At 37.2% G+C, this 16,338-nt stretch overlaps 1 protein-coding gene across 9 annotated transcripts in view; it reads left to right on the forward strand.

The window, feature by feature from the left end:
• Usp9x (ubiquitin specific peptidase 9 X-linked) overlaps positions 1 to 16,338 on the forward strand; it is a 128,489-nt gene that overhangs the window by 83,157 nt on the left and 28,994 nt on the right. For 5 of the 9 annotated variants that reach the window (XM_063245721.1, XM_063245720.1, XM_063245723.1 and 2 more), the window contains exons 22-30: positions 346 to 476; positions 867 to 1,145; positions 3,399 to 3,524; positions 4,589 to 4,732; positions 6,453 to 6,619; positions 11,886 to 11,994; positions 12,201 to 12,347; positions 13,070 to 13,216; positions 14,758 to 14,980. In XM_063245721.1, coding sequence (XP_063101791.1) covers positions 346 to 476; positions 867 to 1,145; positions 3,399 to 3,524; positions 4,589 to 4,732; positions 6,453 to 6,619; positions 11,886 to 11,994; positions 12,201 to 12,347; positions 13,070 to 13,216; positions 14,758 to 14,980 — 1,473 coding nt within the window. The remainder of the gene's footprint in view (positions 1 to 345; positions 477 to 866; positions 1,146 to 3,398; positions 3,525 to 4,588; positions 4,733 to 6,452; positions 6,620 to 11,885; positions 11,995 to 12,200; positions 12,348 to 13,069; positions 13,217 to 14,757; positions 14,981 to 16,338) is intronic. The other 4 variants (XM_063245724.1, XM_063245725.1, XM_063245727.1 and 1 more) reach the window with 1 other exon arrangement.

Genomic DNA, 16,338 nt, shown 5'->3' on the forward strand with positions numbered 1-16,338 from the left:
ATGGAGAGGTTGGAGGGAAAAACTGGTAATTTTGTTGTTGTTATTGTTACTTTCAGTGAGAATTACTTAGTATTTGTATTTCTTTCAGTGGTAGGGGATGGCATGTTGATAGGAGGCCTGTTTGTGGGAAACTGCTCCTGTGTGCTTAGGCTGACTGATTAGGAAGCCTTGGTTGTTTTTCTTTTTTTAAATCAATCCAGCTCTGATTGTATCTTAAATTCTTAAGTTTAGAACTCAAGTTGTTATTCCATTTCATTCTAGTCTTTAAAATATCAGGAGTAAAATATTGTGAACAAATGAATTGTTTTGTTTCTGACTCTCTCTGTCTCTCTCTCTGTCTTACAGATAGCACAACAATAGAAAAATTAAGAGCTATTTGTTTAGACCACGCCAAACTTGGAGAAAGTAGCCTTAGCCCATCTCTTGACTCACTTTTCTTTGGTCCTTCAGCCTCACAAGTGCTATACCTAACAGAGGTTGGTTTTGGTTTTTGTCATTTTTGCATTTATTCCATGTTTTAAAATTTTGACTGTTTAAAAAATGTTAATGTTAAGAACATAGATACAATTATAATGAGATGGTTTTGAAATGGTCAAGAATTCTTAGTGGTGATCCTAGGGAAAATAGAAGTTACTACATTACTTGTGGGTGTATGTATCGGCATAGAACTGTAATTGGCACAGGCCAGCACTTGGGAAAGATGAGGCAGGAAGACTGCCATGAGTTCAAGGTCAGTTGGGCTCCATAGTGAGTTCAAAGCCCACCTGAACTACACAGGGAGACTACATCTCAAAAACAAAACAAAGAATATGTTACTTTATAAAGATCCTTTAATACAGTGCTTCTGTGTCCCTTTTTTTCCCCAGGTGGTCTATGCCTTGTTAATGCCTGCTGGTGCACCTCTTGCTGATGATTCCTCTGATTTTCAGTTTCACTTCTTGAAAAGTGGTGGCCTACCCCTTGTCCTGAGTATGCTAACCAGAAATAACTTCCTACCAAATGCAGACATGGAAACTCGAAGGGGTGCCTACCTCAATGCTCTTAAAATAGCCAAACTGTTACTAACTGCTGTTGGCTATGGCCATGTTCGGGCTGTGGCAGAAGCTTGTCAGCCAGGTGTAGAAGGCGTGAATCTCATGACATCGGTATGCAGACTTTCAAACAATCTTTTCATACCAATATATAGTAATTTTTAAGATTAAATTTTGTAAGTGTAGAGTTCAAAGTTGGCTCAAGTTGGGTACCTTGTTTCAGTTTTCCTATTAGAAGTAAAAATGCTGCTGGGCATGGTGGTGCATGCCTATAATTCCAGTCAGGGGATTTGCTGTGAGTTCTTCTGAGGCCTGAACTACAAAATAAGACCCTGCCTTAATGCCCCTGCCAAAAAAAGAGAGAATAAGTTAAGTTTGTGGTAACTTTTCTTTTCATTTTGATCTTTGACTTAGTCTTCAGTTCTGACTCTGTCTTTGCCATGATGTGATGGGTCATTGATCTGTAGCTCTAAAAGTTCTCAAAATATATATGCTAGAATTTGTTAACTAGTTATGAGAAATGGAACTATACATTTCATTCTAACTAAAATTCTAGTTATTTAATATGTATTATGAATGGTAGTCTTGATAAGTTACTGATAGAAGATGAACGTTTCAGGAATAACAGATTTTTCCCTTTAGAAATGACATGAGTCTTACTTGGAAAACACTGAAATGTTAATAGCCATGATGATATTACCTGCTATAGTTGCTTTAGGTATGATAATGCAGTTGTGTTCTTAAAGGAAGAACTTCCCCTGTATCCTGGAAATAATTGCTGAAATATTTATGGATAAATGTTTTGGTTTATTTTTGGTACTGAGGATTGAACTCATGACCTCATGCTTGCCAGGCAGGCGCTTAAGGCACTGAGCTAAATCCCCAGCCCTGGATAAATTTATATATGCAGGATTTGCCTGGAAACAGTCTTGAGATGGATCTACCATCAGATTTAAAGTGAAATTTCATGTTACACAGTTGTATAGCCAGACCCAGTGGCATACCCGTGTAACTCTAGCTGTTCAGGAGGCTGAACCAGAAGGGGTGAAAATTCAAACCCAGTCGGGGCGATGTAGCAAAGACTTGTCTTGAAGTCTAAAATTTTTAATCACAACACTCAGGAGGCTGAGGCAGGAGGATTACCACAATTTTAAGACCAGCCTGGTCTACATAGTGAGTCCAGGCTAGCCTGAACTACATAGCAAGACCCTGTCTCAAAAAATAAAAATCTAGGAGCTGGGGATTTAGCTCAGTGGCATAAGTGCCTGCCTTGCAAGCAGGCAGTCTTGAATTCGATCCCTGGTACCGACAAAAACAAAAAAGACAAAATAAATAAAAATCTAAGGTGGGAAAAAGGGCTAGGGATATAACTCAGTGTGAAGGCCCTGGGGACAATAGGGTGTTATAAAAATGACTTGTTTTATGTTGTTTGTTTTAATTGAGGGTCCATTTTGGTAGGGTATTTTTTGGTTTTGTTTTTTTAGATGGGGACTTGAACTCAGGACCTTACACTTGTTCAGCAGGTGCTTTGCTACTGAGCTAAATCCTCAGACCTGTTAGGATTTTTTAAAGTAGTTTTTGTAGGGCCATGAATTTAGCTCAGCAGCATAAGCACCTGTTTGAGAAGCATGGGGTGTGAGTTTGTTCCCTGGTACAACAAAAAAAAAATGTACTTTATGTGTTAAGTTTAAAAGAAGATGATTTCTTATTAGGATCAAAACAGATTCTATTCATGATCCCTGTCACAGGTCCTTAGTGAAGTACTCAAAAAATAATCCTAGGCATCCCTGTTTACCTTCCCTCTAATGCTTAGCAAGTGTGCCACTATGGGTGGCAAGGGGTGCTTGCAGTCAGTAGGGAGCTAAATGTAAAATTGGTGATAGAGTATTGGAATATCTTAATTTAATATTGTTTCTCATAAACTTAAAAACTTAGTTGTAGTATTAAATAAAAACACCATTGCCTTTCTGTTTTGTTTTGTTTGTTGTTCTTTGTACAAACAAAATCAAACTCAGGACCTTGCATTTGCCAGGCAGGCGCTTGTGCTGCTGAGCTAAATTATCCCCAGCACCTTTCATATGTTAGCCCTGTTCTCTTTTATTTTTTCTTTTTGAGGCAGAACTTATTAATGGGGAATACAAGCAGGGTCTGCACAGGGATGTGTATGTAAAAGATGTGTAATACTTTAGCGAGTCTCTAGGTAAAATTGAACCCAGTCTGTTCAGTTTATCATTTGTTCCATGCAAGGTAAGCTAAGCCCAGAAATAGAGACACACATTGAATTGATCTAGAATGGGGCTTGAGAAAGACACATGGCATCCCACTGTACAAGGTATCTACTAATACAAAATGGTTAACTTTTTCCAGGTCAATCAAGTTACTCATGATCAAGCTGTGGTGTTACAAAGTGCCCTTCAGAGCATTCCTAACCCCTCATCTGAGTGCATGCTTAGAAATGTGTCAGTTCGTCTTGCTCAGCAGATATCTGATGAGGTTAGTTTTGCAAAGGTTTTGTAGATTTTATAGATGTACATAAACATAAAATGTTACATTGTAAACCAGGTGTGGTGGCACTGCCTATAATCCCAGTACATTCAAGGTTGAGGCAGGAAGATCACCATGAGTTCGAGACCAGCCTGAGCTACATAGTGAGACTCTGTCTCAAAAAAAGTAAAAAGAAAGTTATATTGTACAGTTTATTATAAGGATAGGTTTAATTTTGTTTGACTCAACTCATTTTTCTATCTTAGCCTAGATAATAGTGTTCCCTTAACATCAATTTATTAGTATTAGCATTTTGTTTTTAATCAGCTGCATATCATAATAATTATCAGTATCCTTCATCTGAAATATATAGTTCAGTGAATGCTGATAAATCACATGCAACATGTGAAACCACTGCACAAGTTTTTCTTTTTTTGTGGTCTTAGGACTCAAACTAAGGGTCTTTGTACCATGTACAGGCAGCCCTAAGTTGCAGACTCTGTATTTTTCCCTCAAGCTCTGATCTCTATTGTCCTTGTAGAAGAATTTACATTTTCTAGATGTTTATACAAATGAATCATGCCTTGTGTTCTTTTGTGTCTAGCTTCTTTCACTAAGAATAATCACCTGCAGAATTGCCTATGTTGGGAATCAGTTCGCTCCTTTTATTGCTGAATAGTGTCCTGTTATGAATGTTCCACATTTTGTTCATCCATACGCTTGGATTATTTCTCTTTTGGGCTGTGCATAAAGCTGCTATGAAATTCTGTACATGTTTATGTAGACAGAGGATCTCATTTCTCTTGGGTAGGCAACAAAAAGTGGGATGGATGTTTTTGTTGCCCAAAGATTCTGATTAAAGTAGTGCATAGCCAGATTCTAACTTGGAAGCATATGTTGTGGTACTTGCTGTTTAAGGGGAAAAAAAGTGAGGGGTTGGGCAAGTGGGCAAGGGGTTGGGAACAAAGGCAATTTGGGAACATAAAATATATGGGTGCTTTTTTTTTAACAAGAAGAAACATTTTAATGTTCTAGTCATTATTCCACTCTAATACTCTTATCAACATTTTTAGTTACTCATTATCTTGCAGGCTTCAAGGTACATGCCTGAAATTTGTGTGATTCGAGCTATACAAAAAATTATCTGGGCGTCAGGATGTGGGTCATTACAGCTAGTTTTTAGCCCAAATGAAGAAATCTCTAAAATTTATGAGAAGGTAAGAACGAATTGTGTTGGGTGACTATGCTTGCTATATTTAAAAATCTAACCACTTGATTCTTAATGATTGAAAAGTAACTGTACCTATACTTCAGAATATAGTAAAACTTTACTTTGATATTTTTTGGAGGTGGTTTGGTTTGAGACAGGGTCTTACTGTGTGTTTCAGGCTGACTTTGAGTTCACTGTGTAGTCCGTGCTAGCCTCCAGCATACAGTAATCGTGCCTTGGCCTCCAGAGTGCTAGGATTACACATGTTATACCATCATACCCAGCTAAAATTTTATTCTTTGAGCCAGACACGGTTGTGCATGCCTGTAATCCCAGCACTTGGGAGGCTGAGGCCAGATCACCATGAGTTTAAGACCAACCTGGGCTACATAGTAAGACTCTGTCTCAAAAAAACCTACAGAAATTTATAAGGGGGTTTTGTTTAACCTTGAAAATAAAATACTTAAGAATCCTTGCATGGGGATTTTGGTTGGATAAGGAGACAAGGTCTCACTGTGTAGTTCAGGCTGGTCTTGCACTTATGGCTGGACCTCCTGCCTCAACTGCCAAGAACTGGAATGATAAACATGCACCACTACCCCCAGTTTGAGGCTGCTTTTTTAAATGAAACTTTTCTCTTTCTCATTGGGGTCAAATAGAGTTGTCTCCTTGAATTTGCTTTCTCCTATTTTCTTATTTCATCCTTTAGTCCTGGTAAATTGTGGTTTAGTTAACTGTCAGTTGCCGTAACATGGCATTTCAAGTATTTTTTGTTTTCCTAAAGCAATCAAAAGTAAGGAAAGTATCAGCCAGGTAATACACTGACCTATTTAGAATAAACTATGTACAGAAAAGAAACTATGCTTGATCTTTACTGTTTCTGTCATAGGCATCTGTCCATAATAGGTAGAAACTGATGCTTATTTAGGAAAAATGGAGACTAGGGATTTCTTACTTTGGCAGTACTTTTCCCTTTTACAGGCATTTGCTTTATTACCATACTGGCATCCCATAGTATCTGTCTGGTATTGTCCTGAGTATTCATTCAGCAAATGATTGCCTAGAATGTTTAAGCCATATGCTATTATAGTTACTACTTTTTAATGAATAAAGTTACATTGGCATAATTTAGGCTTTATAAATCTTTCAAAACCTTCCTGAACAGTTGTCCAAGTCAGTCACTCTTGATAAGTTCATCTAGTAGACAAGCTAAATAATGAAATTAGTCAAAAGTACCTAACTGCCATTAGGTACTAGAGTGGTTCTTTGAGATTTTTTTTTCTGAGACAGGGTTTTACTGTGTAGTTCAGGCTGGCTTGAACTTACTCTATCCATAGCGTGGCTCAATCCTCTTGCCTCAGCCTCCCAAGTGCTGGGAATCAAGGCATGGTGGTTGGTACAGAAATACACAACTCAGAAAGTCTAGGGAAGCTTCAGGGGCATAATCAGTTAGCATGCAGTGCTTATATAAAAAAACTCTAGGAGCCTGAAGCAGAGTGAAGCAGATGGCATGTTCAGTGTGCTCTTTTAGCCCATTCTGGAATATAGCAAAATCCTAGAATTATGAGTTAATTTTCTATTACAGTTTTTTTCTACACTATTCCAAAGGGTCCTCACGCATTGCAAGTAAGGAAACTGAGCGATATGATTTACACTACTTGAAATCACCTGAGATAGTTTTATTAAATGTTTTGCTTGGTAATATGTTTCCATTTATTATTTTACAGACCAATGCAGGCAATGAGCCGGACTTGGAAGATGAGCAAGTCTGCTGTGAAGCATTGGAAGTGATGACGTTGTGTTTTGCTTTGATTCCAACAGCCTTGGATGCTCTCAGTAAAGAAAAGGCTTGGCAGACATTCATTATTGACTTGCTGTTGCACTGTCATAGCAAGTAAGCATCTTTTTTAATCTTGAGAAACTTAATCCTGTTATAATCAGAAATTAACTGATTTATGCTAGCACAGCAGATATTATAAATCAAATATTATCTATTAGTGTTGAGGAAAATCTTATTTAATAGCATTTTTCTTAACCTATATTTGATTTCAGTTTTTGTAAAATGCTAACATCATTTTTTCAAGGTACTAAGTTTTCTACTTTAGAATTGTGTCACCTAGGGTGCATATACATTCCCATTTTAAAAAATTTGAATTGCAAGATTTAAATTAACTAGGACATTGGCCTTTATGTTAGATTCCTAGATTCCAGGTTTCCTTGAGTTTGATGTAAGAGTCATGAAACCATTACTGTAAGAACTTTTGCATTTTATACTAGAATAGAGATCAGTTATAAAGCATTTGTTTTCATTTCAAGAGCATTTAATCAGCGACAGTAATTTTGCTTAAGGATTATTTTTGTGCAAGTCGGATTTTTAGAAAATGTTGATTTTTTTTTTTTGTCCGCATATGTCAATCTGACCTTAAAATTTACTGTAACTTTTTAGACTCTTAGTGTCACTATTATATGTAATCTGTTTTACATGCGTTTTGTTTTTTTCAAAAAGTTCGCTGTATCTGTCATCTGCTATTCTACAATAACAAAAATGGTGAAGGTTTAGTGTCAAGTCAGGATAAGCATTTGGATGAAATGAAGTCTAACAATAAAGCAAGCTTTCAAAAGTGAGCTGTGGCATAAACTTGTAATCTTAGCTACTTGGGAGGCTGAAGCAGGAGGATTGTAAGTTTATCCCAGCCTGGGAAATTTAGTGATTTAGCATGACCCTGTATCAGAATTTTTTTTTAAGGCTGGAAATGGAGCTCAGTGCACATACTCTGGGTTTTATCCTAGTACCACAAAAGTAAAAATACATCAGGTAATGGAATGGATCCAGCTTGCCCACACCAAAGATATTTGGAAGTGATGTAGTAGGGACTTAAGAATGCTTATTGTTTTAGGAAGTTCTTTGAATAATTTCCTTGAAGGCATCCAGTATAGCCTATTCAGAAGCTCCTTTTCCTTTCTTTTATTTTTTGTGGTACTGGGGATCGAATTCATGACCTTGCACTTGCCAGGCAGGCGCTTATGCCACTGAGCTAAATCCCTAGCCCCAAGAAGCTCCTTTTCCAAAACATCCCCACAGTGGGATGGAGAGTGGCATTGATCCCATCCTTGAGGATGGCTGGATAACATATATGTTGAAGAGAGATACATTGAGTAAGTCTTAATTCGATTCAATACATTTGGGTGGTGAAGAGAGGAAAAATAATTGTCCAGCAGTGTTAATGAAGCGGGACCTGGGGTTTCGTATTTCTTGTTCTGTGTTTATGTTTTTAAAAATCCTTAAAATTAAAATAAAATATCCTTGCAATTAGGAACATATTTCACCTTTTCGGACAAATAGAATTAAGAAATTTGGATTAGCAGGTTTTCTGCCCTGTAGAATTTATATAGATTTCCTTGTGTTACAATTATGCCCCTCTCTTGCCTGAAACATACGCATAGTAGGGAAAGTGCTTTAGGGAGTGCTCCATCTCATGATGTCTAAATCTTATCTGCAATAATAAAAGGATTTTTAAAGTTAGGGTCTTTGTGAGCGCTAGGTATCTGATTTGTACCTTATTACAGATTAAGTGTCTCTTGGTTGAAGTGTTTGAAAACAGAAATGTTTCAGATTTTGGAAATTGTCAGATTTTGGAATATTTGCATAGATAAGTTTTTGAGCATCCTTAATCCAAAATGCTAAATGTTCCAAAATTTAAACTTTAAAAAAGTAAGTAACTTTGATTTTGGATTATATTGTAGGATAAAAGACCTTATCTTAAGCTCACAAGAATTTGTTAGCAAACTTGACCTAAACATTAGTTATTGATACTTTTTCTAAAATCTGCATCCTTGTATACATCTGGCCCCAAGCATTTCAGATAAAAGCCTTGTGAACCTGCACACAAATCTGAGTTTATGCCTGAATAATGATACTACTAAAACATTTCTCACTTAATTGCCATACCAATTTTTTAAAAAAGACTTTGAGCTTGATGTATAGTACAACTTCACAGTCGGTAGTTTAGGCACAGGACCCCTGTGTTCACACACACACACACACATTCCAGGAGGCAGACTTTGCTGGTAGAGCTAAAACTGTTGAAATTAAACAACTGATACTCATTCTGCCCAGTGAACTCTGATTTATTGGGTATAATTGTAACAAACTGGCAAATAAGTGCATCTCTAGTATGTGCTTGGCAGTTAAAATCCAGTGTTAAGGTGGGTGGTAGAATGGTAGCTCGTTGGTAGAGTGTAAGACACTGTCAAATAAGAATCTTTGAGGCAGAACTTGGTGCCATAAAAGTAAAGTACTTTGGGAGTTGGAGAGGAATAGGTTACTTTTTGTCTTAAAGGAGCAGGAGTGAAAGTTTTGTGCAGGATGTAGCATGTGAGTTTGTGCTTGAGTAGGGTTTGTATGTGCATAAAAATGTAAAATAAGGTGTTAAGGGTGTAGAGCACTTGCATAGCATGCAAAAGGCCCTGAGTTCCATCCCCAGCACCATCAAAAAACAAGGGAATTTGGTTATAGTTAGTGTTCTCCTCTTACCCTCATTTGAAGTTATGTTTTTGCAACTGTATGCTTTCCTCTTCTGCCCTGGCTAAGGAATCGGGACCTATTGCCTGGCAGCCAAAGTATCCTTGACCTTCCTATCCCTAGTGTTGTACCCCTCTAACCTGTTAACCACACTTCAAGCAGAGCGATTGCTACAAAATATAAATCTGTTGCTTTCCTCCTTAACATCTTTCCAGGTCTTCCCACTACCTTTGAATTAAATCCAAACATTTAAATTTCTCTTATAAACACTCTACAATATGACCCTACTTCTACTCATAAGTTTCAATTTAAATGCATATTTTCCAATAACTTTTTCCAGATCACTGTCCTGTTAGAAATGCTTCCATCCACATTAGTGGATGTGGAGTAACACAAATAAGTTACAATATCTGAATTCCTTTAGGTGTGATATGCTTTTCCATACCCCTCCAGGGCCCGAGGCTTACCCTTCTGATCCACCAAATCATTTGACTTGGCCACTCCTGAGAGACTGTTTTCAGAGCAGAGCTGAGGGACTCTGATGTGTAGAGGGGTGAAGATAACCCTGTAAAGAGTTCAGTGGGAGTCAATGTGACAGAAGGCCTGTAACACTGAGATCTAAGTAATATATTTCACCAAAGTGGGCAATTAACAGGGGCCAGTAGGGTTCATTTTTATCCAGAGTAGTCTGAGAAAATTTCCTAGTTAAGATGACCTTCAAAAAATGTTCTGAAAGGATAAAGTAACTGTGGAGGTGACCAGAGAAGTGTATTTTACACAGAAGAACAATAGATGCAGAACGGTCGGGAAACCAGTGTGGCCTGAGCAAAATGAAAGGGGCAGAGAGCAGCTATAGTGGTAAGATCAGGGAGGATAACTCACACATACTCTGTGGTGAACCTTTTAGAGACAGGTGACCAGACTGCAACCCAAAACCCACTTATTTATCAGAAAATGCCAATGCTGCAATTAAACCTAAATACTGAGGTTTTCATTTAGGAAGATCTCGTACATTGACATCTTTTGTCTTAAAAGTAAAGCAAATACCACTTTCAGGCCATAGATTTGCCACCACTGCTCTAGGGTATTAGAAAAAGCAGCTTAATTATTCTGTTGATCCAAATAAAAGATGACAGTGCTTGAAGCTACAGCAATAGTAGAAGTGATAATGATAGAGCCTTGACATGGTGTGAGATAGAAACAAAAATATTTGTTATGAAGCACTGTGGAAATGTCCACGTGTTTGTGGAAGTCCCCATGTGCTTAGGTGCATTATGTGAGGAATTGACAAGCAACAACCAACTCTTCATAGATTCCCCAGTTTTTTTTGGGCTACATGCCTTACTTGTTTAAAAGCAGGAGTAACCTATACCTTTGTAAGTCTGAGGAAATTATGGACCCTCTTCCCAGAAAATTAAGTACTTATGACTTCCTTTATGTTCCCCAAAAAGAGTCAAAGAATTTTAGGAGCTTCTGAGTTTTAAAAACTATCTAGAAGGGCCAGGGATATAGTTCAGTGGCATAAGCACCTGCTGGGCTAGCGCAAGATCCTGAGTTTGATTCCTAGTACCCCCCCCCAATCTAGGTGAAAGTTTAATACATAAAATGTATGTTGTTAAGTTCTTTATGCTTGAGGTATAGAGGAAATCCTGAGCTCTTTAGCAGCTATCAAAAATACCCATAAAATATAGTTTGTGATAGCTGCAAGATACACAAATGCTTTGTTAGCAGGTACTTGTCAAGTCTCTTCCACTTATCAGACATTGTTCTAGGTTCCTGAAATTCTGGCATCAGCACAACAAAGAGTCCTCTGTGGAAGAGCGTACTTTCTAATGGAGACAGACCATCATTTTGTAAACAAATAGTGTTCATGTATTTTGGTAACTGGTTTTTGAGCACAAACTTCATATCAGATACTCTTAGGTTCTAGAGGCATAATGTGAAAGAGAAGATGTCCCCTTCCCCTTGAAACATTTATTCTAGTCAGATCTATATAATTTTTAATCAGTTTTTAAAAATTCATAATGATAAGGTAAAATTCCTCGTATTGAGACCAGAGACACGTTTTCCCCATGAATCATGATAGAAGAGGGGATACTGTATAGTGGTTCTCAAGTCTTTGGTGCATTAAAGGGTTTATTATTGGACCCCACATCTAGTGTTTGATTTCAAAGTTTTGGGATGGAACTTGAGAATTGGCTTTTCTCTTCACAGGTTCCCATATGATTCTAATGTTGCTGATCTTGAGACCTATGCTTTCAGAATCACTCATAATACAAAGAACACCTGCAAAAATATCCTAACTGTGATTGCAGCAGAATTCCCAGAGCTGTTGTTCCCAAACACAATTAAATGAAATTCCTGTAGAAGGCTGAAAGATTGAATAAGGCTTACTCTAGAGCATTTAATATAAAGTAGCGTTTCCAGCATTTTGAAGAGACCATGTCAGAAGATATCCCTCAGACTTTGAGCACTAATTTCAGTATGTAGTCCTAGCCATACAGCCTAAGTTCATCTGTGTGTTTATATAGGGGTTACCTTTGTATCCCCATTATTTATTCCCCTTGCCAAGAGAAAACAGTGTTCAAAATTTAAAAAATGAGAATAATGTATTAAGTATGACACATTTCTGTTTCAGAACTGTTCGTCAGGTGGCACAGGAGCAGTTCTTTTTAATGTGCACCAGATGTTGCATGGGACACAGACCTCTGCTTTTCTTCATTACTCTGCTCTTTACCGTTTTGGGGGTGAGACATTTTTCATATGCTTACCAGTATGATTCATTCTTTGAACCAGGATATTAATTTTGGTTTTAGCTTTTATTAAAACTAGGTCAGGCTATATTTAATAGGTAAAATACTAAAATTTTCCCTATTGTAATTATCTACTCTATTTTTAGAACTAGATTCTGATCATTGACATGAAGATTCGTATTGTTGTTTATTGTTTGCAGAGCACAGCCAGAGAGAGAGCTAAACATTCAGGGGACTACTTCACTCTCTTAAGGCACCTTCTTAATTATGCTTACAACAGTAATATTAATGTACCCAATGCTGAAGTTCTTCTTAACAATGAAATTGATTGGCTTAAAAGAATTAGGGTAAGTTACAGTCAATGCTATTTATTATGTCATTGTTGATGATGCTTTATTAATAGGTGGTTTATAGTTTTGAATGTTTTGTTTAAAGAGAAAACTCCAAAATAATAAATGGAGCAAATAACATAACTGAATTGGTGGATGTTAGTAACTCACCATTCACAAAATGAATACATAACTAGTTGTGTAAAATGCTTTGCTTAAGACTTGGAATACTACTGTTTGGTTGCTTCCATTTTTAGTGTATTAAGCCTTTTTGCAAAACAATTTAAAAGTATTGAAATCGTTCTCATTAAAATGCATCTGATAGGCTAGTGCATTTGATCATGAAGGCAGAGTTTACTCCTGGTAAGATTTAGAATTTTAGCCTTCAGATCATTCCTTAAGCCTGCTTCTAGAAACTTTTGAAAATAATTTTATTTTTTTTGGAACCAGGGATGGAACTTATGATCTCATGCTTACTAGGCAGGCGCTTATGCCACAAGCTAAATCCCCAGCCCTGAAAATAATAAACTTGAAAACCTGCTCGAATGGAAAGGTTTAGACCAGTGGTGGCAAATCTATGTCACCCATGCTGCAGTGGCTATATCATTGAAAGCTCTAAAAGGTTCACCGTTATTGGTTTAGGAGAATTACCTCATATCTCCTCAGCTCTGTCTTATTCTGGCTCTTTCTCATTTATATCTTTTATAAGTTATACATTTATTGTTTGTTTGGTTTGGTAGGATGATGTTAAAAGAACAGGTGAAACAGGTGTGGAGGAGACGATCTTGGAAGGACACCTGGGAGTAACAAAAGAGTTACTGGCCTTTCAAACTCCTGAGAAGAAGTTTCATATTGGCTGTGAAAAGGGGGGTGCTAATCTCATTAAAGTAAGTTCAGTTCCTAGTAACCCCCCCCCAAAGAAAATCAAAATAGAATAAGTACAGTATTCTTGGTCCTAAATGAGAAGTATACTTCTAAATATCACTGTCTGGTTGATAGTATCTTTTCACCTTATTTAAATAATCTTCAAAGGATCTTTGGGCCATACATTATTCAGGAGATGCTACTAAATAATATATGTAAATAAATTTCAGGATAAAGTATTTTATCAAGTAAATATTTTGTCAGACTATTTAAATGAGGTAAGCCTTTAATTTGTAAGACTATATCATATGTATTATTTCTTTAATGAGTGTCTTCTTGTGTGTGGTAATTCAAAGAAATTAAAAGTATTTTAATGCATTTTATTTTTACTCAGAATTGGTTTGAAGCAGAGTATGGTAGCACATGCTTATAATTCCAGCATTCTGGGTGGCTGAGGCAGGGAGATTGAAAGAAAGGTCAACTCCAGCTTGGATGAATTAGCAGCACTCTGTCTCAAAATATATTTTAAAATGGCTGGGGATTAGCTGGGTGTGGTGACACATACCTGTAATCCCAGCATTTGGGAGGCAGGAGGATCACAGTGAGTTCCAAAATCAACCAATGAACTACATAGCAAGACTGTGTTTTGGGCAGGGATAGCAGGAAGGCTCTGATTAGATTCCTAATCCTAGGGGGAGGGAAAATGGTTTATTTTTATACATAGTGCCAGTAGTTACTTTTTTGTGGGTTTTTGTTTTGCTTTTGGTTTTTTTGAGACAGGGTCTCGCTATGCAGTTCAGGCTGGTCTCAAACTTGAGGCAACCACCTGCTTCAGCCTTCCAAGTGCTGGGATTACAGGTGTGTATCACCTCAACTGGCCATAGCCAGTGATTTTAATACTCAGAAATTTTTTTGATATGGCAAGAGTGTGTTTTTAGTTTCAATAAATAGCACTTAAGGGCCTGGGATGTAGCTCAGCAGTATAAGCATCTGCCTGGTGAGCGTGAGATTGTGAGTTCAATCCCTGTTATCAAAAAATAAATAAATAGCACTTAAAATGGAATGTTTGGCTGGGAATTTTTTTTTTTTTTTTGTCTTTTTCCTTTTTATCGGTACCAGGGATCGAACTCACGACTGCCTGCTTACAAGGCAGGTGCTTATGCCGCTGAGCTAAATCCCCAGCCCCTTGGCTGGGAATTTAGCTCAGCGGCATAGGTGCCTGCCTTGCAAGTGCACAATCGTGAGTTCCATCCCCAGTACCAAAAAAAAAAAAAAAAAAAAAGGAATGTTTTAGGTGAACATAGTGGTGCAAGCCTTGTAATCCTAGTACTTGGAAGGCTGAGGCAGAAGGTTGCTTCAAGTTTAAGGCCAGCATGACCTATACAACAAGACCTTGTCTCAAAAAACCAAAGCAGGGAGGGTTTAGAAAATCCAAGTATGTTGTCTGAGTTGTAATAACACCTTAAATTCCAATAAATATTTTTAAAATTATTTCCTTTCTTAAAGTAGATACTTCTTTCCTGAATATATCGTTACTAATACATAATTCTTTTTTAACTCTTAGGAATTAATTGATGATTTCATCTTCCCTGCATCCAATGTTTACCTGCAGTATATGAGAAATGGAGAGCTCCCAGCCGAACAGGCTATCCCAGTGTGTAGTTCACCAGCTACAATTAATGCTGGCTTTGAGTTACTTGTGGCATTGGCTGTTGGCTGTGTGAGGAATCTCAAACAGATAGTAGATTCTTTGACTGAGATGTATTACATTGGCACAGCAATAACTAGTAAGTATTTAAAAATACACAGTTCTTTAAAGAAGTTGTGATGGTTGATAATTCTAATGTTTCAAATTCTTTTTGCTGATTTTTCCTTTACTAAACATCAAGTCATAATTTTTCAGCAGTTAAATGATTTTAGCAATTGGATGTGTAATATTGTAGGCAAATAGCTTTGTATAGAAGAATTTTCAAGTGTTAACTAAGTAACTAGTACAAGTATTTGGTAACTTAAGTTTCAACTTTAAAATCTGAAGTCAAACGAACTCCAGGGTAATAAGTAGCCAAAATAAAATGGGATTTAAAACTCATCCATTAGAAAACTCATTTAGAAGTTTTTCAGCTGGGCATGGTAGCACATACCTGTAATTCCAGCACTCTAGAAGGCTGAGACATGAGAATCACTGGGAGTTCAAGGCCATCCTGGGCTACAAAAAGGAGTTGAAGATCAACCTGAACTGCTTGGCGAGACCCTGTATCTAAAAGACAAAAATATCAGTTCAGCATTACTTCTATGAGTTTTAAGAAAATATGGGGGTTTTCTGGTGCTGAGAGTGTGCAAATCTACTATTTGGTTCATGCTATTTATGTCCAGTTAATTCCTCTGTTTAGCCTATGAATATGGGATGCAGACACCAGGTCTTGAACTAAAACTCATAAAGGGTCAAGACAGTATAGAGTAGAAGAATATACAGAAGAACCCACAGGGTTTTTTTTTTTTTTTTGGTTTTTGGTTTTTGGTTGGGTGTTTTTTTGTGGTACTGCGGATCAAACTTAAAAGCGCACACTTACAAGGCAGGCACTTATGCCGCTGAGCTAAATCCCTGGCAAACGTACAGTTTTTAGCACTTAATATAATTGCTAAATCTTTTACAAATGTAAAGTTTTTTATGCATTGTGGTTCAGAATGCAAGGTTTTTAAATAACCTCAGAGTATTTCTGATTAAATGGATTGCTTAAAAGATTAGACTTTTGGCTATTCTTTCAAATATATGTAGTGTTATGGTTTTTTAAGACTTAATAGGTGAGCCAGGCATGGTGGTACATGCTTACAATCCCAACATTCAGGAGGGTGGAGGCTGGAGGATTATTGCGGTTTTGAGACCAGCCTGGGGTACAAAGTGAGCACATGGCCAGCCTGAACTGCATAAGGATACCCCGTCTCAGACACAAAAAACAAACAAAAACTTAATAGAGGCTTATGTATTTTTAAGTGGTATGTTCACGTGCTTAAAAGAGAATATACTTAAACATAAAAACATACACTAAAATGTATGCTTCTGCTTATTTCCTAGTCCCTTTTATTAGGTATAACCAGTTCACATCTGCCCTCCCAGCTTCTCTCTGTATGCAAAATCTACGTACAA

This window comes from Cavia porcellus, unplaced genomic scaffold (assembly GCF_034190915.1).
Source record: "Cavia porcellus strain 051 isolate PalLab524CR breed Dunkin Hartley unplaced genomic scaffold, mCavPor4.1 scaffold_3, whole genome shotgun sequence".
In the NCBI taxonomy this organism is placed as follows: Eukaryota; Metazoa; Chordata; class Mammalia; order Rodentia; family Caviidae; genus Cavia; species Cavia porcellus.